Source organism: Akebia trifoliata, unplaced genomic scaffold (genome assembly GCF_017979445.1).
Source record: "Akebia trifoliata isolate Shusen 1 unplaced genomic scaffold, ASM1797944v1 Contig00719, whole genome shotgun sequence".
In the NCBI taxonomy this organism is placed as follows: Eukaryota; Viridiplantae; Streptophyta; class Magnoliopsida; order Ranunculales; family Lardizabalaceae; genus Akebia; species Akebia trifoliata.
Genome location: NW_028237148.1, coordinates 31653 through 54981, shown reverse-complemented (window position 1 = coordinate 54981; position 23329 = coordinate 31653). Strand labels below are relative to the sequence as shown.

General features: G+C 34.7%; 2 protein-coding genes and 1 long non-coding RNA gene across 3 annotated transcripts; 1 reads left to right on the top strand and 2 right to left on the bottom strand.

Moving 5' to 3' along the window:
- Positions 1-4971: 4971 nt before the first annotated feature.
- On the bottom strand, positions 4972-7810 carry LOC147381154 (B3 domain-containing protein REM8-like). Its single transcript, XM_086430787.1, has 4 exons — positions 7675-7810; positions 7064-7128; positions 5349-5642; positions 4972-5076 (listed from the first exon to the last, which is right to left on the bottom strand). Exons 1-4 carry the CDS (start codon positions 7808-7810, stop codon positions 4972-4974), a joined length of 600 nt encoding a protein of 199 aa, XP_086286913.1.
- Positions 7811-16849: 9039 nt separating this feature from the next.
- Positions 16850-18001, top strand: LOC147381153 (protein FAR1-RELATED SEQUENCE 5-like). The gene has a single exon (XM_086430789.1). The coding sequence runs from the start codon at positions 16850-16852 to the stop codon at positions 17999-18001; it is 1152 nt and encodes a 383-aa protein (XP_086286915.1).
- Positions 18002-19626: 1625 nt separating this feature from the next.
- Positions 19627-22149, bottom strand: LOC147381152 (uncharacterized). The gene is made up of 3 exons (XR_015174744.1): positions 21628-22149; positions 19991-20017; positions 19627-19907 (listed from the first exon to the last, which is right to left on the bottom strand). It is a non-coding gene; the product is annotated as an uncharacterized LOC147381152 (long non-coding RNA).
- Between the last annotated feature and the right edge of the window lie 1180 nt (positions 22150-23329).

Genomic DNA, 23329 nt, shown 5'->3' with positions numbered 1-23329 from the left:
TCACAATTTTGAGTTGGAAACTTCTAAATTCATAAACTTTCTAAATATGAAATTACAAAGTCATCTAAATTGGAAATTGATGAGATATAAAATTTCTAAAATAGGAATTTATAAATATATTCCTTCCTTAAATAGGCAAATATGCAATTTTTATATCAGAAAGTTCCCAAATACGAATTTTCCAATAGGATTACAAATAGGAGTTTCCAACTCAGGGAATTATGAATTTATGATGAATCCTCAAATCGGAAATTAACAAAATAATAAAGAATCCCATATTCAACCAACTTTCAAAATAATCAAACGGGCATGCATTCATGACTTTCGATCTTTCCAAAGCAACTATTGTTCAATGACATGCATGTTTATCAAGCCAAAAGATACATTAACCACATGAAAAAGTCCCAGAATTATACAAAGAGTCCAAATATCATCACAGAGCATGTAAATTGGAATTGAGCGTAATGATCATGATGATACAAAAAAAAAAAAAATCTTTTACCCCTTCTAACATGCAAAAATAATAACAATAACAAATAAAGATGAAAAAGATGGAAACAGGAAAATATTCTCCTAACCTATCAACATGCAAAAAGAATAAAATACAAAAAAAACGAAGCCTACGTAAAAACAAATATGATTCTTGACCTATATATCTAAAAAAAATAAATAAATAAATAAAAAAAAATAAATAAATAAAAATATAAAAACTACATGAATTAAAATCATCCACCTATCTAAAAAAACTTTAGAGCATATATACATAAAAGGAGAAAAACGGAAATATATACTTGAAAGTTCTTCTTAATCTCACTAATTACAAAAAAATAAAAATAAAACTACACAAAATAAAATACAATAAAAGAATCTCTTAAGCCTAACGATATGCGGATATACTTGTACATTGGGAATTTGGAAAACAACTTGACTCTCAAGGACTATCTCATTTGAAAACTGATTATTCTATTTTTCTTCTAAAGGCAAAGTGAGTTGACCTAGTTAGATTTCCATCATTGTTTCAGTTGGAACTATAACCTTATTGGTTTGAATTTGAACTTCAATTGAGACGGGGCTATCAACTATTGATGGATAATCATCAAAATCCTCAAAAGATTAGAACAGGTTACTAAGGTTATTTTGAAAAAATTATGGATTTTCGAATATTGAGATATCCTCAGTTTCAAATTGATCAATTTGCCCTTCTTCTAAAGGTAGTTCAAGGTGCCTTTGACTCCTTTGATCCTGGTCCTGCATGAATTTCTATTGTTACTTGAACATTTCTGTCACCATTGTTTCTAATGCAGAGTTTGTTTGTGCAACTGGAGGAGGATAGTTGGTCATAGGGTCGACAACAATCACCTTTTGATCAGACATGTGAGGTGAAGAGTAAGATGCTTGTGGAACCAAAGAAAGATTCGTATTGGATTAAGATTACCTATCATAGCCTTTTTAAAAATCTGAAGCATCACCTTGTTGGATAGGTTCGTTCTGACAATAGAAGAAATTGGGGTGAAACCTATTGTTAAATTTGATTATACGAGTTTGGAATGAGTTTCCTAAAAGTGTTATATGACCCAATGACATTGACTTGTCCTGTATTGGCTATAAGACAGTTCTCCGTGAGGTGGTAAAAAATTTCGCATATGTTACATGTGAAAGACATCTCTAAATTTACTTGGAGTGCAGAATGTACTTCTTGTTGGCTAGTTTTGATGCTGAAAGCATCAAATTTTTTATTTAAGTTTTGCATAGTACTAATCAGAGTAGTCATTACATTTTTGAGATCAAGATCACTTTTGATATCGTACATTCCTAGTTTATTAGTTCCAAAGTCACTCCTATCAGAGTCTCCTAAATTGGTGTTCCAGTTTCAAGCATTTTCAGCGAGTTCTACAAGGAAATCGTAAGCTTGATTTGGAGTTTAATTCATGAATTTTCCTTTGTGCATAGACTCCAAAAGGATACGTTGGACTATCGTAAGACCTCGATAGAAGAAATTGACCAGTTGGGCTTTATCAATCCCGTGATGTGGACATTTTACAAGTAGGCCATTAAATATTTTCCAAGTTTGGAAAAATTCTTCATCAGGTTTGCCCTTGAAATTCCTAATGGCATTTTTTATTTGTTCTGTTTTTTTCCATTGGAAAGAACTTAGCTATGAATTTACGGGATAACTCATCCCAAGTAGTGATCGAGTTAGAAGGCATCGAATTCAACCATGCTGCTGCATGATCTTCTAGAGATAGAGGGAACAATCTTAGCTTGACATTTTCATCATCGAGGTGACCATTTCGAAAGGTTTGACATATGGTCAAAAATTTGTTCAAATGGTTATAGGGTTGTTCACTTTCGAACCTATGAAATTTAGAGAGCATATTGATAGTGACTGCCCTAATTTCGAATTGTGCCACATTAGTTGCTGGCAAGGCGATACATGAAGGGGGAGTTGCCGTAGTGGGTGTGAATAACTCGTTTAGAGTTCGTTGATCTTCTTAGATCTTTTGAGGTGAGGCAATCGGTTGAGCCATCTCGGGTGGCTGAGAGATATGTGAGGAATCAAATTCTCTTTTAATCCCTTGTGTTCTCGGGATCGAATGGTTCAAGTAGATTCTTTTGAGATATCCTACCTAACATGTATTAGTGATGAACACAGATAATAGGGAGGAATTTCATACATGCTTGATGGGTTCATATTAGACTAGACAGCTCATAACAGTTTCAAAGGGATAACTTGAGCCTCAAACCAAGTTCTTTGAAATCAAAATCAGTCAGTTTAATCCCCAGATGAGAGGTAGCGCATGATGCTGAGCAAGGACACTCTTAAATCACATCTTCTCCTAGAATGGACGTAATATATCCCCCTTGTACAATAGGGTACAGCGGGGCAGGATTTCGCTTAGGCACTAACTTCGATCAAGAAGTGTAATTGGTGCAACTCAGGCTAACTTTGCCTATTGAGCTCGATGGAACCTATGGTCAAGTCTAATCATATTTTAATTAAATTTGTACTTGTGTGAATTAATTTCCTAATAGGAAAAGAATGCGATGATGAAATCCGATTCTTATGTTATTAGTGCAATCGGAAGTGTGAAGTTAACTCACTCAAATTCAATACAGAAACTCACTTACAGGGGATGCATGGGGGTTTAGAGTTTTAGCTCCTATTCTAGACGGGTGATAATCGAGTTGAGTCGACTCGGGCCATCAACACCAAACTCAGTGTACGAACCTGAGGAGCCGAGATAGTTACGTCCCACTATCGTCCTCCCTTAATTCTATTACAATCTGAGCCTTCTCGAAATAATTAAAATTAAATTAAAATAAATAAATTAATTAAAACTTCTAAAAAGAAAATCATACTGTAGTTCTACTTAAAAATAAATAAATTCATGCTCTTCGTCAAAGAATCGGATCCGGGTGGTGGAATAAAATTTTCCAACCACGTTGTTCCTCGTTGAATCCTTCGGCTGAAAACAGAAAACAAATCAAAATTAGAATTTCAGAAAAATTATATATTCATTGAAATCTAGAAGTCTGAAGAAAATTTCTGCAAAAATTTGAAGTGCGAATCTCGAGATTTGACCGCGGTGCCACAGTTGACTCAGGCGGCGTGAAATTTTTTTGATGAAATTAACTCAAATTTTAGGGTTTTGTTCACGTTGAATTCAGGAATTTAGCAGTATTTTTTTCAGATTTTTCTGAAATAAAAATTTTGATCGACAGAAAATCAAATCAGATTTTCGGATAAAAAAAAATAATGGATTACACCATTGTCCCCCGCAGCGGAGCCAATTTGTTTGAGTTGTAGATGATGATAAAATAATGAACAAAAGAAAATCTTGATAAACAAGGGTCGAACCACAGAGACAACGTTAATTCAAATAATTTTACTTCCAATCTAATTCAAGTTTAACAAGCGATTTAAAAACAGTTTGTGAGAGAGGATTTATCTAAAATAAACTACTAAAATAAAAATTAAAAAAGTTACGATAGAGAAGTATAGATCAATTAGATCTACCTTCATAAGTTTTATCAGTGAATTCTGGTTCTCTTTTTATCTCGATTCACTAAACAAAGTTAATATTTGTATATCGAAAAATCAAGTAATTAACATATAAACGAGATTAAAAGTATACAATAATTTAGGTAGAGATTATTAGATAAACATTAACTGTTCTTTGTGAAGTATGGTTCTTCTTAAACTTATCAAAGAAAGAAACCATCAAAACTATGAGAAATATTTAATATTCAACCTAATAATAAAAACCTACGTTATCTGTTTATCTAATATTTAACTCAGGCCATGATTATTAGATAAATATTGACTGTTCTCTGTAAAGTATGATTCTTATTGAATTTATCAAAAAGAGAAACATCAGAACTTTGAGAAACATTCAATGGTTAACTTAATAATACAAACCTAACATTATCACAATAAAATTATGAAGCAATTTCGAGAACAATCAAAACACTAACAAATTTTGCTCCGGCTTCCTCAACCGAACTAACGGAGATTTAGCCAACAATCATTGTAAGAACAATAAAGCAAAAATAAAGTAAAGAAAATAAGGAAAGAGAAGAGAGATGAAAAAAAGAAATTATATTTATTGCTTGACTTGAAACCGACAGAACCTCCTTACAACTTTCGTAAAATTAAGAAACATAAAATAAATATATAAACTAAAATAATAAAAATTGATCTCCAGGGAGATGAGGTATCCCTCCAAAGATCTCTTCCCCCCCCCCCCCAAAAGATGAGAAGCTCTTTGATATGGTCTTCTATTTATAAAGATACAAAATTAGGGTTTATTGGGTAATTAGGATTTCGGAGACACTCTGTGATTACAAAAATTCAAAAGTCTTACTTAAATACGAATGTCTTTCAGTCGCCAAGCTTCAGTACAAATCTCGAGGTTTGACTTTCTTAGTTGACCGCACCGCCACAATTGACCATGGCTCCGCCGTGAAGTTTTAGTCAATTGACTTGACATTTGATTCACGGTTTTCTTTTGGATCCTGGATCGCAGTGGTAACTTCAATTTTTCTTAATTCGTCTTGAAACTTTACGAATAATTCCTGTTACACGTAAATAACCGTAATTAGTTTCAAATTACATAATTAAATGGAAAACACGAATTATTATGTACTAACAACGAACTATATACAATTAGAGGGTTTAGTGTATAATTTACTGATAAAGTCTATGTAATTAGGATTCTAGAAACGACTTTCTAGACCTTGATCACTTACTATGCCAAGTTAATTAAAATGGCTCAAAAAGTATTACGAAATATAAAAATTAAATGCCATAGATGCATTATCAACGACATCCGCATATAACTAAGTACATTGGCCACACGCAACAAAGCGCGAGTCGTCATTTCATGTTGAAGTTTAATGGGTGAGATGGTGGCTTCCATAACTGGTTTCAATCCTGTTGATATGAGCTTGAAAGTGCAAACATCTCCTTTCTTTAAATCATTTGCATTTGAAAACTCATGCCAACCACCTCTAATGTAAGATCGACCATCCTTGCTATACTCCAAGTTCACATCCCAAGACCTTTCTTTATGATCTTTAAGGGTAGTTGTGCAGTGTTCGTATCTAAGACCGTTGGATCTCGCAAATTTGATAGGGATATGCTGCATGTTACCACACAATACCATAATTTCATCAAGCAAATACTAATGCCATCTTGTATTAATTCAATTTAAATTAGTAGGTAAGTAGTTTGTTCAAACTTACATGTATTGCAAAATTTAGGGTTTAAGCATTATCACTTTAAAGATTTATTAAAAAAATTAACAAGAAAATCTAATTTTATCATATTTTGTCATTATATATATAATTTAAATTTTGAAGAAAACATAATATAAAATGATATTTATATAATTTAAAAAAAACTAAAATAAAGATCTAATAACATACAATATTAGATCTCATGAAAGGACCAGAAAATTGTCATGTGTCCTTAAAGAGTCGTGCTAAACTTACCTCAAGATAGACCTCATTTCGCACTTTTCTGACGTGGAGGTGCACAGAACATAGATGTTATTATCTCGTATCTCAATGAAAAACATCTAGAATTTATACACATCTCCACATCGGCAAAGTGCAAACTAGGGTTAATCTTTGAGGTCACTTCAGCATTATTCACCCTTAAAATATGAGTAATGTTGGGGTGACATTGGGATTTACCGCGATTCTCACATTTCTGATGTGGAAGTGCGATCCTTTTTACTTGTATATCAAGGAAACTAATGTATGGCTATCAAATCAATGCAGTGAAGAAAAAAAAAAAGGCTCCCAGGATTTTCCTTAAAATGTACATAAAACAAAGACAGAACACTTGAGTAAACTTGTGGCACCCTATGGAAGAACTCTAGGGTTAGCCTTAAAACAAATTAAGGGTATGTTTGATTGCATAGGTAGGGTTGGAAAATCAAATTCCATTATTTGATTTTACTTGGATAAAATCATGAAAAAAATATAAGAAAAAAGAAGAAGAGGAGGAGGGGGGAGGATATGGCGACGGCGATAGAGACGATGGCGGCGAAGGCGACGGCTACGGTAGCGGTGATGGAGGTAAGTGAGAAAGAAGATAGGAGAACGTGGTGGTGATGGTGGCGACGGAGGTAAGTGAGGAAGAAGATGATGAGGAAAATGGGGGGAGAACCTGGTGGTGACGGTGACGAAGGAGGTGAGAGAAAGAGAAAGAGAAGGTGGTCGGAGATGATGATGGCGGAGAAGGAGATGACGATGGTGACGGTGATGGCGTGGTGACAATGGTGACGACGAGGTTAGTGTAATGGTGGTGGTGGTAGGGAAGAAGAAGATATGAGTGGGGAAGAATTGGGGATAGAAAATATGGGTGGATTTCACTTTCCTACCCATATGGGTGGGAAAGTGAAATCCATGTTTTGGTGGACTTTTTGATTGGGGTGGAAAATGAATTTTTATTTCCATGTGCAATCAAACACTTGAAAAATGTCATTTTCCATGGAAATTGATTTTCCACCCTATTTTCCATGTGTAATCAAACATACCCTAAGTAAAAACTCACCATGAGAGAACCAATGCAGTTATATTGCTTGATAGTGGACGTAAACAGAGGAGTACTAATTGAACCTACAAACCAAATTAGTTAACCAATTACAATTAACAATATAACATCATCTTGCATTCGTACCTATTATCTATACTTTTCTAACATTAATATTAGCTTCACTGCGCTGTCAACGACCAAGTTTTGGTCCAGCCCACATAGACAGGTTTAAGTAGTGTTGTAGTGCCTATCAAGGATGGACCATTGTTTCAAAAGTCGTCCGAGACCGAGACGTATCGTCTGAGTCGTCTCTGTATATCCCAACAACGAGATGGACAGACAAGTCAATGTATCGGACGAGATTTTAAAGGCACGTTCATTTTTTCTCATTGTTGAACAAAACGTCTCAAACACATCGGAAAACTTGTCCGAGACGACTCGATCTTGTTCACGGACGAGACGAGATGTCAAAACAAGTTTTAAACCATGGGATGGCCTGGTTATTCTTTTTTGTTTTGGGCTCTCCCTTCGGTAGACCAGTCACCCTGATTAGCATCAAATAGTTTATGGTTCAGCTCAACGGTCCTTTGACAGACCTAGCTAATGAAAGAAATATACAGGAAGCGTACCCGTATAATTCCTTCTCGAATGTTTCTTGCATGTTTGTACTTCTTTCTCCTTCGTTCGATCATATGTTTTCAAATCCAACTGTGGATATACTCTTTCACATGCACTAGCATCATACACCGTGACAGTGAACACCATGCCACCTTCGTGTCCAAAGACACTAGCACTTATATGTATATTATGATCCTTGATGAATTCATTCCATCCATCTTGAAATCGAAATTTATTCACCTTCACACTTCATGATTTTCCATTAATACTTCTATTACTCTTCAGGATGGCTTCTTCTTCCCAGTTCTCTCTAAGTACTTGAGGAATCCCTTGGGGATTGACTGCAACAAAAATGAAAGTTAGTAATCAAGCCCATGGCACATCTCACCTCAACGTCCATACACAATTTTGATTTCTACATACACAATTTTAATGATGAACGAAAAAGTACGAAATCCCAATATTAAGACACGAAATCTCATAATTGGGATAAAATTTATTAATCTCAAAGATCTCTCTCTCTCTCTCTCTCTCTCTCTCTCTCTCACACACACACACACACACACACTTTTTTTTTTCTTTTTAAGTAAAGAAAATACATTCATGAAAGGGTGGTCGAGATGACCAAACCCAATAAAGCTATACTATGTACCCAATCCCATCTACCCACAAAATCATAAAAAAATACTCTCCAAAACTCTTTAAAAACTTCACTCACACACACACAAAATCATAAACAAATATAACCACATCATTCACTCTCGACTCCTTGCTATCAACGATGTATCTCTCATATCCCTAATAAAAATCTCGATAGTAATTGGTTTGCGCATTCTAGTAGTTAGGATTTCTTGTTTTTTTTTCTAAGTCATCTTTGATGGATCAATGAAATCCCTACCATTTAAATAATAATAATTTTTTATTATAGAAGTGAATTATTCGGTATTCAAGCACAAAACCTTATTTTATATAAAGAACAAATATCTAAGTAGTCATTTATATAAAAAATATTGAAATAGATTGAATAAACCTAGTTGGCTGATATATTTTTCAAATATCAAACAATAATCTCTTATCACAAACGAGTCAACGTGATATAGGGTCCACACTACTGACCTTGTTGCATTTGTCTTTAAAGCCAAAATTTAATAAAGAACGGGTCGCTGTGGCCCGTATAAAATCAACTTTTGTGTGTGCCAAAAAAGTTCCCAATCAAACAAGTCTGAGTAACTATCATCTCGAAATTCCAATGAGTCAAGCCGGTCGAGTTTTGAGTCAACCCAGAGAAGAAAGATGAACCAAGTTTGAAAACAATAGAGAGACAGAGACTCACAAGTTGTAAGGTGGATCGAGGGAGTATGGGCTTTAAAGAATGGCGAGTTATAGGTTGAATTCTTCTTGATGTCTTCTCCATCTTAGGTTTTGACACATTGGTTCTTTTGTCTCTCTGTGGTTATAATTAGAATGAAGGGAGGTGAAAAGCCACCCATTTGTGATTGCAAGTTCCAACGACCTCTCTCTCTCTCTCTCTCTCTCTTAAATAACACTCAACATATTCCCAAAATACGCTTCTCCAAAGGTGTAAGATTTTTTGGTCCGTTACTTGTTAAGTGCTTTCGTTTTTATCACATTGCCTAGGATTAAGGTAGTCAATGGGTACCCTGATCCATCTGTTTGGGCGGAACTAGGAACTATGCAGATTAAAGGGGGGGACTCCGACTTTGAAGCGACCAGCCCATTTCAAAATTTTGATGAAACCCTCTTCCTTATAAGACACGTGGCATTTTAAGTTATTTTACACCCCTACCTTTTTCGTCCATATTTTGAATACCTCCCTTAAAAATGCCACATGTAATCCAAAGAAAAGGGTTTCTTCAAAATTTTGAAGCAGGATGATTGCTTCAAAGTTTTTCAAACAAAGGGGCTATGGCCCCACAAAAACTTATATATATATATGGGTCACGTTATTACGACCCCCTTTGCGACCCCCTTTGCGACACACCTTTTTGTCTTATATGGGCAAAAATGTTTGGAATGGGCTGATTTTTTGTGAGGATGATCTCTATGGTGAGGGGATCATCCTGGCAAAAAATCATCCCATTCCAAAACTTCTAACCCCATCAAAATTGATTTACAAAATTGGACGGTCTATAATTTTTCAACAAAAATCGGACGGTCTAGAAGTTTTGGAATAGGCTGATTTTTTGCCAGGATGATCCCCTCACCATAGAGATCATCCTCACAAAAAATCAGCCCATTCCAAACATTTTTGCCCATATAAGACAAAAAGGTGTGTCGCAAAGGGGGTCGCAAAGGGGGTCGTAATAACGCAACTCATATATATATATATATATATATATATATATATATATATATATGTAGGAAAATGTTCAGCACCAAACATTTTTCAAAATAGGGGTTAGAAGTTTTGGAATGGGCTGATTTTTGGTGAGGATGATCTCTACAGCGAGGAGATTATCATCACCAAAAATCAGCCCATTCCAAAACTTCAAACTCCATCAAAAATGGTTTACAAAAAATGGACGGTTCACAATTTTTCAACTTGTAAACATGGGGCTAGAAGTTTTGGAATGGGCTGGTTTTTGGTGAGGATGATCTCCTCACCGTAGAGATCATCCTCATCAAAAATCAGGGCTAGAAGTTTTGGAATGGGCTGGTTTTTGGTGAGGATGATCTCCTCACCGTAGAGGTCATTCTCATCAAAAATCAGCCCGTTCCAAAACTTCTAACCCATGTAGGACAAAAATGAACGGTGAGCTAAAATCGTAAATTTATTAAATTCAGCTCACAAAATGGTAATTTACTCTTCAAAAAATGTTTTGCAAACAAGGGTTGAAGTAATTGTACTACGGTGTAGATGGTGTGTCGCCCCTACAAAATATTTTTACGAAAAACACTTTCTTTACCAACATAGTAATATTTTAAACTTTACTAAGGGTAGTTTTGCTCAAATGGATTTACCATATTAGAAATCCAACACCACATTCTCTAGATTTCATCAAACAACTCAGATAAAAAAAAAAAAATTTCAACAAACAATTTCCTTTAGGCTTGAAGTTGAATTTAGTCTTACATCGGACACTCATTGCCTTTTCTCTCTCCTTATAAGTTCTTGGGCCTCTCCATTAATTGCCAATTAGTTTTGAGTTGGACCCAGATCCAAGGTTTTGAAAATGGATGGTTAGTGAACTTCCACTTATCTCCAAAATTTAAAATTTAAAATCAATGGTGAAAAATATTTTTTTTCAAAATTCATAGAATTGTGTCCTCTACAACCCTTTTAGATATGAGATTTTTGAGTCCAAAGATCACCACTACGTGCATTTGGAATCGCCACAATTCTTTTTATAAAAAATGTGTGAATGGGTTTCTAGGATATGATTTTGAAAAAAATAGTTTTTATAGTGACTCTCGTACGGATTAGGACACCAATCCACCTAAGATCTAGGTAAGGGTTCGGTTAAAGAGACAAGAAGGTATTAGGAACCCCTCTCTCTCCATCAAAATGTGGTAACCTTAAAAAACGTAACTAAAAAATTTGATTAAATGATGGTTTTGTGCCCTCGAATACAAGAGGCTTTTAATGTTGACTTAAACTAAGAATGTCATCTCATTGAGAGAAGAGATCATATTATGTCTTGCCTCAAACTCACGCGATTTTGAAAAAATATGGGTTTTGTGATTATGGGCCTATTCTCATAGAATGAGAATGACTCAACTATCGATAGCCTCAGAAATATTTTTTTGTGATGTGTACAAATTGTGGATGGGGATTAAAGATGCTAAGATTTTATTTTGAACAAGAGATTTCAACTCCTACATTTAGATCGAATCAAAGTCTGATCTACCAAAGGTAAGGGACGGTTGACATTACGTCTTAGGGCTTTCTAAAAAAAATTAAAGAAGTAAGGAAAGGGGGTAAAAGAGGGAGGTGGAGAGGGGAGAGAGGGAGTGCAATATTTTAGTCTCTAACCTATTTTGAGACCTTGTTTCCTTCTTCTTCTTCTTTTTTTTCTTCTTTCTTTTTAAGTCCTTATTAGAATTGTTATGAGTTTCCTTTTAGAGAAGAAAAAGTTAATAAGAGAGAGAGAGAGAGAGAGAGAGAGAGAGAGAGAGAGAGATGAGTAAAGTAAGGTTGAGGAGTTTAGAGTTTTTCTTAAGGCTTGAGGGCATGAGCTTTTTTTTAGAGGGATGGGAGATTTTTATAGGTTTCTTGGGTTGCTTTTAGGATTAGAAATATCAAAAGTAAAGGATTAAAGGATAATAGCATGAGGTGTAGGCATTGGGGGTTTGTCATTTTAATGTTAAAGATGGGTATAGGTGGAAGGTAGTATAAATAGATCATTCTTGATCCAAGTAGATTGGATCTTTCAATCAATATGGGTTGAGTGCTAGGTGGAGTTAAGGGGTGTGGGTGTCAATTAAAATAATGGTTATGTGAGGGGGTAGTTGTGGATATTTGGGAAGGGTGGAAGAGATGGTGACAAGTATCCAAAAGAGTTTGGGGTGTGTGTTAGGTGAGTTGATTAAAGAGAAGGGGTGTGGGTTAATTAGCTTTTGAGATAGTGATGAAAGTATATTATGTATGACATGAGTGTGTGTTGGTTAGTTTTTTGAAAATGATAATGGGATTGGTAGAAGAATTTGAGAAGTGAGTAGTGATGATGACAAGTGTCCCCCTTGATGATTAAGGGTTTCATGGACCTTGATTAGTTATGATCATGGGTATGAATATGGATAGGGACATGGATTTGGGTTTGAACTTGAGTATGTTTGATCATAATGGGCTTTTGACTTGGTGATGGCTTAGGTTTTAGAATTGGTTTGAGTCTAGGATTAGGGTTAGAGTTGGGTTGCATTGGCTTAGAGTTAAGTGAGGCTAAAATCGGATTCAGGGGATTGAAGATTAGTGGATCTTTGGTGGGCTTAAAATGTGTCCGAATTCAAGGTTAGAATGATGAAAGGTTGAGAAGGTGGTGGGATTATAAGATCTTATTATGGGTCCATGAGACCTTTTCGGGGTCTTAGGAACTTTTGGTTTGATCAAAATGTCAATTTTCGAAAATTTAGGTCCTTAGGCCCATTGACGAATTTTTTTATAAAGTACATTTTTTTAGAGTTTTTTCAAGTGGGGTTCATTCAAATTAAGGTGTCTACAACCTTGAAGCATCAAATCATGTTTTTGGATCTTACAAGGTGAAACCAAGGACTCTTAATAAGGGTGGAATCCTTGATTGATAAGGGTAGTTGGACTCCATTTTTATATATAAATTCTTGGGATAAAAAAAAAAAACTTAATTCATAGTCATAAGGACTCAGCTAAATGTGGAAAAATTGCAATCCAACACCATGGTCCTCTAGATTTCTTGAAAACACTTGGTTTCAAATATATATATATGGGTCCCGTTCACCACCATACGCTTTACCAAATGTGTTTTGTCCTACATGGGTTAGAAGTTTTGGAATATGCTGATTTTTGGTGAGGATGATCTCTATGGTGAGGAGATCATCCTCACCAAAAATTAGCCAATTCCAAAACTTCTAACCCCATAAAAAATGGTTTACAAAAAATGGATCGTCCACGATTTTTCAACTTATAAACATGGGGCTAGAAATTTCGGAATGAGCTGATTTTTAGTAAGGAGGATCTTCTAATTGTAGAGATCATTCTCACCAAAAATCAGCCCATTCCAAAACTTCTAACCCATGTAGGATAAAACACGTTTGGTAAAGCGTAGGGTAAAGTGTAGGGTGTTGAACATTTCCCTATATATATAGGGTAGCGTTCAACGGCTAACTTTTTGGCAAAACATGTTTCAAAACATGAGTTATAAGTTTTGGAATGGGCTGATTTTTGGTGAGGATAATCTCTATGGTGAGGAGATCATCCTCACCAAAAATCAGCCCATTCCAAAACTTCTAACCCATGTTTACAAGTTGAAAAATCGTGGACCGTCTATTTTTTGTAAACTATTTTTGATGGGGTTAGAAGTTTTGGAATGGGCTGATTTTTGATGATGATGATCTCCTCACCGTAGAGTGAGGAGATCATCATCACCAAAAATCAGCCCATTCTAAAACTTCTAACTCATGTTTTGAAAAATGTTTTGCCAAAAAGTTAGCCATTATATATATGGGGACGGTTCAAGGGACGTGCTGAAAACCAGCTGAGAAACTGACGGACGAGAGACGTTAGATTTGAGGGAATGGACGGCGCAGATGGTTCAACACGTCCGTTCAAATAAAAGAAACGGAGTTTATTTTATTTGAAAATAACTCCCTCGTCTTTTCTTTTTATTTCGTTTGTTTGTTTTTTTTTAATAAACTCTACACTAACCATCTCTGTTTTTATGTTCTCTCTCGACAGACATGTTGCTGTTTCATAAGGTTTTCAACGAAGAAGACGAACTCAACCTCGGCTGAAAACCCATTGTTGCACCTTTCATTAAACACCCTCTGTTTTCTCACTCAACGGACGACCCAACCGTCGTTTTCCTTCGACCCAACCGTTTGTCTCTTCGTCTCTTCTGTAAATCCAAATCTCTTCGTTTCCTTCGACGATTCTCACAGCTGATCTTCGTTTTTCTCTCGACGGAAACCCAACTCTTTGTTGCGTTTGAACACTGAAACCCAACTTTTCGTTTCTCTTCTTGACAGAAAACCAAACTCTCCTCTTGATTGAAAACCCAACCCATCGTCTCTCTTGATCAACTGAATCACAGGGAATAGGGAGAATATCATGATCTCTCTCTCAATCGAGAGAACCCAAAGCGAAGTAGAAGCGAAGTAGGAGCAACACATTGATCTCTCTCTCGATCGATCGACGATTTCGAAGAATCCGAACGATTTTGGTACTTGCAGAGGTGACCTTTGATCCCAAATTTTTTTACATAAAAAGTTTTGATTTTATCTGTGTTTTGTCCATTCTTGAGTATTTTTGGCTTTCATCATTAATGCATTTTTATAATGGGGGAGGTTCATGAGCCATATAAAAACAATGGTTTTTCAAAATATGGGTTAGAGGTTTTGGATTGAGCTGATTTTTTGCGAGGATGGTCACTATGATGAGAAGATCATCCTCACAAAAAATCAGCTCAATCTGAAACCTATAAATCCATCAAAACTGATTTACAAATTATTGGCAAAAAATCGACGGTCCACATTCTAAATCACTTTTAATGGGGTTAGAAGTTTCAGATTGGACTAAGTTTTTTTGAACCCATATTGACGGTCCACATTATAAATCCCAAACTTCTAACCCATATTTTGAAAACTTATTAATGTTACATTGGCAAAAAAGTGACCGACAAAAATTGGCAAAAAATCGACGGTCCACATTCTAAATCACTGTTAATGGGGTTAGAAGTTTCAGATTTGACTGATTTTTTTTTCGGATGATCTTCCCATCATAGAGATCATCCTCACAAAAAATCAGCTCAATCCGAAATTTCTAACCCATATTTTGAAAATTTATTAATGTTACATTGTTTTTACATATGTTTTCTCATATGTCCCTTGATCCGTTCCCTTTTATATTTAATGAAATATAAATATTCGACTTTTGTTTGACGATATTTTATGGGTTGAATTGTTTCTCGATATTCAACTTTTGTAATAAAATTTTTTACAAACAGAACCTTGTATACCATTGTTTCTAGATTTTCACCTAAAATTATGTTAAGTGAGGTATCTGATAGGGGGGCGGTTCAAGTGCCATATGAAAAAACAACAGTTTTTCAAAATATGGGTTAGAGGTTTTGGATTGAGCTGATTTTTTGCAAGGATGGTCACTATGATGAGAAGATCATCCACACAAAAAATCAACTCAATCAGAAACCTCTAAATCCATCAAAAGTGATTGACAAAAATTGGCAAAAAATCGACGGTCCACATTCTAAATCACTTTTAATGGGGTTAGAAGTTTCAGATTGGACTGATTTTTTTTTTTTCGGATGATCTTCCCATCATAGAGATCATCCTCACAAAAAATCAGCTCAATCCGAAATTTCTAACCCATATTTTGAAAATTTATTAATGTTACATTGTTTTTACATATGTTTTCTCATATGTCCCTTGATCCGTTCCCTTTTATATTTAATGAAATATAAATATTCGACTTTTGTTTGACGATATTTTATGGGTTGAATTGTTTCTCGATATTCAACTTTTGTAATAAAATTTTTTACAAACAGAACCTTGTATACCATTGTTTCTAGATTTTCACCTAAAATTATGTTAAGTGAGGTATCTGATAGGGGGGCCCATATGAAAAAACAACAGTTTTTCAAAATATGGGTTAGAGGTTTTGGATTGAGCTGATTTTTTGCAAGGATGGTCACTATGATGAGAAGATCATCCACACAAAAAATCAACTCAATCAGAAACCTCTAAATCCATCAAAAGTGATTGACAAAAATTGGCAAAAAATCGACGGTCCACATTCTAAATCACTTTTAATGGGGTTAGAAGTTTCAGATTGGACTGATTTTTTTTTTTCGGATGATCTTCCCATCATAGAGATCATCCTCACAAAAAATCAGCTCAATCCGAAATTTCTAACCCATATTTTGAAAATTTATTAATGTTACATTGTTTTTACATATGTTTTCTCATATGTCCCTTGAACCTGACCCATCTGTTAGTTTTACATTCTTATGGAATATCAAGCATGCTTATTTTTCTTGCCTTTACATTTGAATTAGGTAAATAAATCTTGTAGGTTTTTATTTGCTGTTAGTTCCTTACAATTATCTAGAAAGATTATGCTATTCAGGAATATTTGTAAAATGATATTGCACTTTAAACATGGCCCTTTGTGCCTACATCAAATTCATCGAGATCTACTCATTGAATAAGAGCACGAGGAATTGACTATGGTGAAACCTTTTTATTTCCTTAATGTGGAGATGAATCCCAATTGATTGTGGCAGTGTGATGCATGTGCATTTAATATTCCAAAGCACATGTGAGTTTTAGGTTATATAGAAGTATAATCATATTCAATAGATTTTGATGTCATAACATAGGATTTTAGATGGATTATATGAGTAGAATATGGATAAAAGTGTTTTGAGATGGAATTGTTGCTGTTGTATATTGAAAATCTTCATATTTCTGAATTTGAAAATACAAGTCTTCGTCTCTTAGCAGTTAGAGAAATCCATCATGGATACTATCGGTGTTGAAAATTTGGGTGATGTGCCTATTGATGATATTGTGGGATCTTCAACAATGGAAGTAGATGGGGATAAGGATATTGAACGTCAGAGCCCAAACAAAGATGTCGAAATTTTAGCACCATATGTAGGGATGATTTTTGATTCTAGTTTGGAAGCTCAAAAATATTATGAAGATTACGGACGTCAGAATGGATTTTGGATTCGTATTCGAGATACTGCGAAGTCACGAAGGGGTTCAAATGAGGTGACCGGGATGACACTTGTTTGTTCACATCAAGGCAAATACACACCAAAGATGGAAAAAACTGAGGCAACAATCGGAAATGAAATTGTGAAAAAGATAAGTAGGAGTACTTCAACTATTAAATGTGGATGTCAGGCGACAATGCGAATTATACATGATGTATATACTACCCGATGGAAAGTGACGGTTTTCAAAGACAACCATAATCACAAGGTAGTTACACCAGGGAGGAGAATGAGTATGAGGTCAAATAGAAACATGCCAAAAGCAGCTAAAAATTTAGTTGAAGCATTCCAGAGAGAAAATCTGTCAGTTGGTAAAGTTTCAGCAATCCTTGGTGGTGATACGATTGGTTTCGATAATAGGGATTGTTACAATCATTTGAGAAATGTTAGACACAAGCAGTTAGAAGGGGGAGATGCACAGTCAATGCTCATGTACTTCAAACGGAAACAACTTGAAAACCCACAATTTTTTTATGCAATACAGTGTGATGACGATGGGAGGGCAACTAATTTTTTTTGGGTTGATGCTAGGTCACGAATGGCATATCAATCTTTTGGGGATGTGGTGACATTTGATACAACTTATCGTACAAACAAGTATGATATGCCATTCGCCCCTTTTACTGGAGTAAACCACCACTGGCAGTCTATACAATTTGGGGGTGCACTTCTACAAGATGAAACTGAGGTGACCTTCATATGGTTATTTGAGACCTGGCTAGAAGCAATGGGAGGACGACATCCAAAATCAATAATCACTGATCAAGATTTGGCAATGAGAAATGCGATTGTCAAAGTTTTTCCAAACACGCGTCATCGTCTTTGTATATGGCACATTGAGAAGAAGTTCGCCGAGAAGTTACCATGTTTCCTTCCCAAGTATGAATAGAGGATTCTACCTTCTTATTCTATGTGATTCTTTGAAAGTGGTTGAAGAGTTTTATATGAACACTCAGATATGTATGGATGTATTTATTGCTTTATGCTAATGCCATTTTAATTACTGATTAAGATTTCATTCTGCAGGTTTTGAAATGGACCATGTTGGAAATTAGCATTAACGGATCTGGTGTGTAATACGGGTGGTCATAGGGTTTTTGTTTCTATTTTTAAGCTAGGAGAGGGTTGGATTTTCTGATTGATTCATCATCATCTTCAGCTTCAGCTTCACTTATAACAATGTAATTAATTGATTTTGTGCATTTAGCTTTGTCTCTAAGGTTATTATTCCTAGCACACTTTGTAATTAATTATCAATGGTAGATGTTACGTTAAGAGTTTGTTTTTGGTTTGTCTCTAAGGTTATTGTTCTTTTGTGATTCATCTATGTTCTATGCTGGCCTTTGGAAAGGCAATTCAAACTCTTGACAATCTGATTGTGTTTGATTCCTTGATTATTGAAAAGAATAAGCTTGGGTGATTCGTCCATGTTCTATACTCGTCATCTTGGGTGATCCAAAACTCTTGACATTTTTATGATGTGCTCATTTTGCAGGTTATCGTAGCATTGGATTCGAAGTCCTTGTACCCATTTAGTATTTCATTGTTTTTAGTATTTTGTAGCGAAGAGGGCAGCCATTCTCATGTATATTTGTGTATTCATTCTCATGTACAGTCAACTGTTTTTAGGGGGTAAAATTTTCTTTTCTTTTCTTTTCTTTTTTCCAGGTTTTCTTGAATGGATTTGAAATGCAGAAATCACTTAAAAAGCGTGAGAAAAGGCTTACAATAGAAGTTTGAAGAAAATATTTGAAGATGTGTGCTCTTATTGATAGAGACAATATTAGCAGATTCATGAGAACAGACTTCCATATTTTATTGTTGAGAAAAGGTTTTCATGCAATGTTATAGAAGTTGCATTGTCGATAAAAGGACCTTTGAATACCAAAATTTTGTTTGGAAGATGTAGAGAATGGGTCAAAAGCTGAAGTTGCTTGGATATCGTGTATAACTTTACGAAACAAAACTAGCATATTCTTTATTGAAAGAGTGATTTTAAAAGTTAATAATCAAAATTTTAATGTTTTGATCCAAGAAGCAACTAGAATGTCAAGGAATTGGTGGTGGTGAGCAGTGACCATCTTTGGTGTTAGTTTGAGAGCATATTCGGATATCCAAACATTGGGTATGTGAAATATTTAGTACTTTAATTATCCTGTTTTACTCAACATAACCTTCACGGTAGTTGAAACAAGGAGAACTTCCAATAAAATACTGTGACAAAAATCTATAACAAAAGCTAAATGCACAATAAAAAACTAACTAATTTACAAGAAGCAAAAATTCATTCAAACCCTTCCAATTTAGTCGTCAGTCACATATAAAAGTTCTTATTCAATTTGGATCACTGGTTCTTGAAACTGAATGAAGTTCAATTTAAATTGGATCTGTTGTTCCTTTGTTATAAGAAAAAAATTCATTCGAATCTAGTTGGGCTGTCTAGCATATCCAAGGATTGGAACTTGGAAGTTGATTAGATCGACATAGAACATAATAGGAAAACATTAACACAAACCATTCACCTTTTATTCATCCCACCCACATGCATGACAAAGTATTTGCTATTTCTTTATACAAGAAAAGAGACAAATCCACATAGTAAACACATACAAATAGCCTGAAGCAAGGACTTCAAAAGAACTCCCACACCCCATACAAACATATACTAAATGTGATGAGACATAAATATGTCTTCTTTTGCCCATCTGTTTCATTTGCAGTTGCAAGGGTCACAGGTGCAGTTTGATCCACACTTGCAGCCTTCGTTCTCAACTCCCGAAGTTATCATCTTAGATCTGTTCAAAATAATAATTAGTGACAGTTAAGACTCATCATATGTTATAAATTTTTCTTAATTGAAATTTGGGATGGGACTTACCCCGTAGTTGAACCCTCAGCAGTGCATCTACAATAAAAAAAATTAACAATAATAAAATATCAAAAACAAAAAAATTACATGTAAAAGAAGACTCAATACAGATTGGTTTGATAAATTTTTCTATAGAGACTACAACAACATATACTACTATAGAGTAAAGAGCCATGCCTGGAGGAGCTAATAAGAAAAGAGCCATGACTAAATTTGATGCTTTTGTTTGCTAATAGAAAATAATGCTTTTCTTTTGTTTGAGCTTGTCTATCGAGATGAAGGAAGGGTTGGGTTTCTTAATAAAAACACAATACCCATTAAAATTATTAAAGCAGACAATCTAGTATGGATATGGAGTGAAATTTTCAAAGTTGGGAAGGATGTTGTGTGCAAGGTCTTTTAGACTAATTCTGATATAAGTTACAATAAAACTACTGAGAGAGAGGGCTAGAGAGAGAGAGACTTGTATTTTTGGGGATAGAGTACAATCTTCAATCTCTCTTAATCAAAAATTTAAATAAATAAATAAAAAAGAATCTTTGAAGGGGAGAAATTCATACAAAGTTGGATAAATCCTCAACAAATTCTTTGTGTGCTGCAGTAACAAATTCATACACGAATGGATCAATCCAAAACCTCTAACCCATATTTTGAAAAACCATTGTTTTTATATGGCTCATGAACCTCCCCCATTATAAAAATGCATTAACGATCATAGTGACCATCCTTGCAAAAAATCAGCTCAATCCAAAACCTCTAACCCATATTTTGAAAAACTGTTGTTTTTTCATATGGCACTTGAACCGCCCCCCTATCAGATACCTCACTTAACATAATTTTAGGTGAAAATCTAGAAACAATGGTATACAAGGTTCTGTTTGTAAAAAATTTTATTACAAAAGTTGAATATCGAGAAACAATTCAACCCATAAAATATCGTCAAACAAAAGTCGAATATTTATATTTCATTAAATATAAAAGGGAACGGATCAAGGGACATATGAGAAAACATATGTAAAAACAATGTAACATTAATAAATTTTCAAAATATGGGTTAGAAATTTCGGATTGAGCTGATTTTTTGTGAGGATGATCTCTATGATGGGAAGATCATCCGAAAAAAAAAATCAGTCCAATCTGAAACTTCTAACCCCATTAACAGTGATTTAGAATGTGGACCGTCGATTTTTTGCCAATTTTTGTCGGTCACTTTTTTGCCAATGTAACATTAATAAGTTTTCAAAATATGGGTTAGAAGTTTGGGATTTATAATGTGGACCGTCGATATGGGTTCAAAAAAACTTAGTCCAATCTGAAACTTCTAACCCCATTAAAAGTGATTTAGAATGTGGACCGTCGATTTTTTGCCAATAATTTGTAAATCAGTTTTGATGGATTTATAGGTTTCAGATTGAGCTGATTTTTTGTGAGGATGATCTTCTCATCATAGTGACCATCCTCGCAAAAAATCAGCTCAATCCAAAACCTCTAACCCATATTTTGAAAAACCATTGTTTTTATATGGCTCATGAACCTCCCCCATTATAAAAATGCATTAATGATGAAAGCCAAAAATACTCAAGAATGGACAAAACACAGATAAAATCAAAACTTTTTATGTAAAAAAATTTGGGATCAAAGGTCACCTCTGCAAGTACCAAAATCGTTCGGATTCTTCGAAATCGTCGATCGATCGAGAGAGAGATCAATGTGTTGCTCCTACTTCGCTTCTACTTCGCTTTGGGTTCTCTCGATTGAGAGAGAGATCATGATATTCTCCCTATTCCCTGTGATTCAGTTGATCAAGAGAGACAATGGGTTGGGTTTTCAATCAAGAGGAGAGTTTGGTTTTCTGTCAAGAAGAGAAACGAAAAGTTGGGTTTCAGTGTTCAAACGCAACAAAGAGTTGGGTTTCCGTCGAGAGAAAAACGAAGATCAGCTGTGAGAATCGTCGAAGGAAACGAAGAGATTTGGATTTACAGAAGAGACGAAGAGACAAACGGTTGGGTCGAAGGAAAACGACGGTTGGGTCGTCCGTTGAGTGAGAAAACAGAGGGTGTTTAATGAAAGGTGCAACAATGGGTTTTCAGCCGAGGTTGAGTTCGTCTTCTTCGTTGAAAACCTTATGAAACAGCAACATGTCTGTCGAGAGAGAACATAAAAACAGAGATGGTTAGTGTAGAGTTTATTAAAAAAAAAACAAACAAACGAAATAAAAAGAAAAGACGAGGGAGTTATTTTCAAATAAAATAAACTCCGTTTCTTTTATTTGAACGGACGTGTTGAACCATCTGCGCCGTCCATTCCCTCAAATCTAACGTCTCTCGTCCGTCAGTTTCTCAGCTGGTTTTCAGCACGTCCCTTGAACCGTCCCCTATATATATATATATATATATATATATATATATATATATATATATATATATATATATTTGTGGGGCTTTATCCAAGGTTTTGAAAATGAATAGCTACTAAAATCACAAACTTAAAATTAAAATTTAATGCTAAAAATAAATCTTTTTAATTTTTTTTAAAAGTTAATAGAATTTTTTCCTCTATATGCCTATGGAAGCGAATCGTGTCTTAGGATGCCATACAGTGAACTCAACAACTCTTAGTAAGATTTGAAATTTTACCAAATTAATGAGGCTAAACTTATTCTTTTATATATAAAATCTTGGGAAGAAAAAACTCTTTCACAGATACACCAACCCGTTATACGCTTAAACAGATCCTAATTTTAAAACTCATAAAATCAAATAAATTTGGGGGGTTTTTCAAAATAAATATTATTTTGGTCAAAATGGCATAAGACTAATTGTTAGGATTTGTACTTAGTTCGTCTCTCCACTTCTTTCCTCTGAAAGTTTGAGTTGCAAGAAGCTAATCCACCATCTTTTTTCCTTTTAAAAGATTTTTCTTATAAATCTTTTTATTTTTATAGACAATTGATTTTTTTAAATCCTCTTATTATATATAATATTGGTAATTTCATCTCAGCACCATTAACTCAGCCTCTACAAGTGAAATTCTTTGACCTCTACATAAACCTGATTGGTTCTAGCTCTACCATCGTGAACCTGGTCATATTTTTATTCAATTCTGAATAATGATGTTAGAGATCAAATAAATATTGGGTCCACTTGGAGCAAAGTTTTAAAACTCACATTATGTGAAAACTGGAAATTTTGATAAGACAATTCAACGGGCCAAAGCCCACAAAGTTTAAATAGTGAATTTTAATGACTTATGGCCATTGAAATTTTTAATGATCCCTAATTTGATGAGTTAGAGCCATCAAATTTCTCCCATCCTCCATTAATTTAATGGTTTCAATCCGTCGAAAAA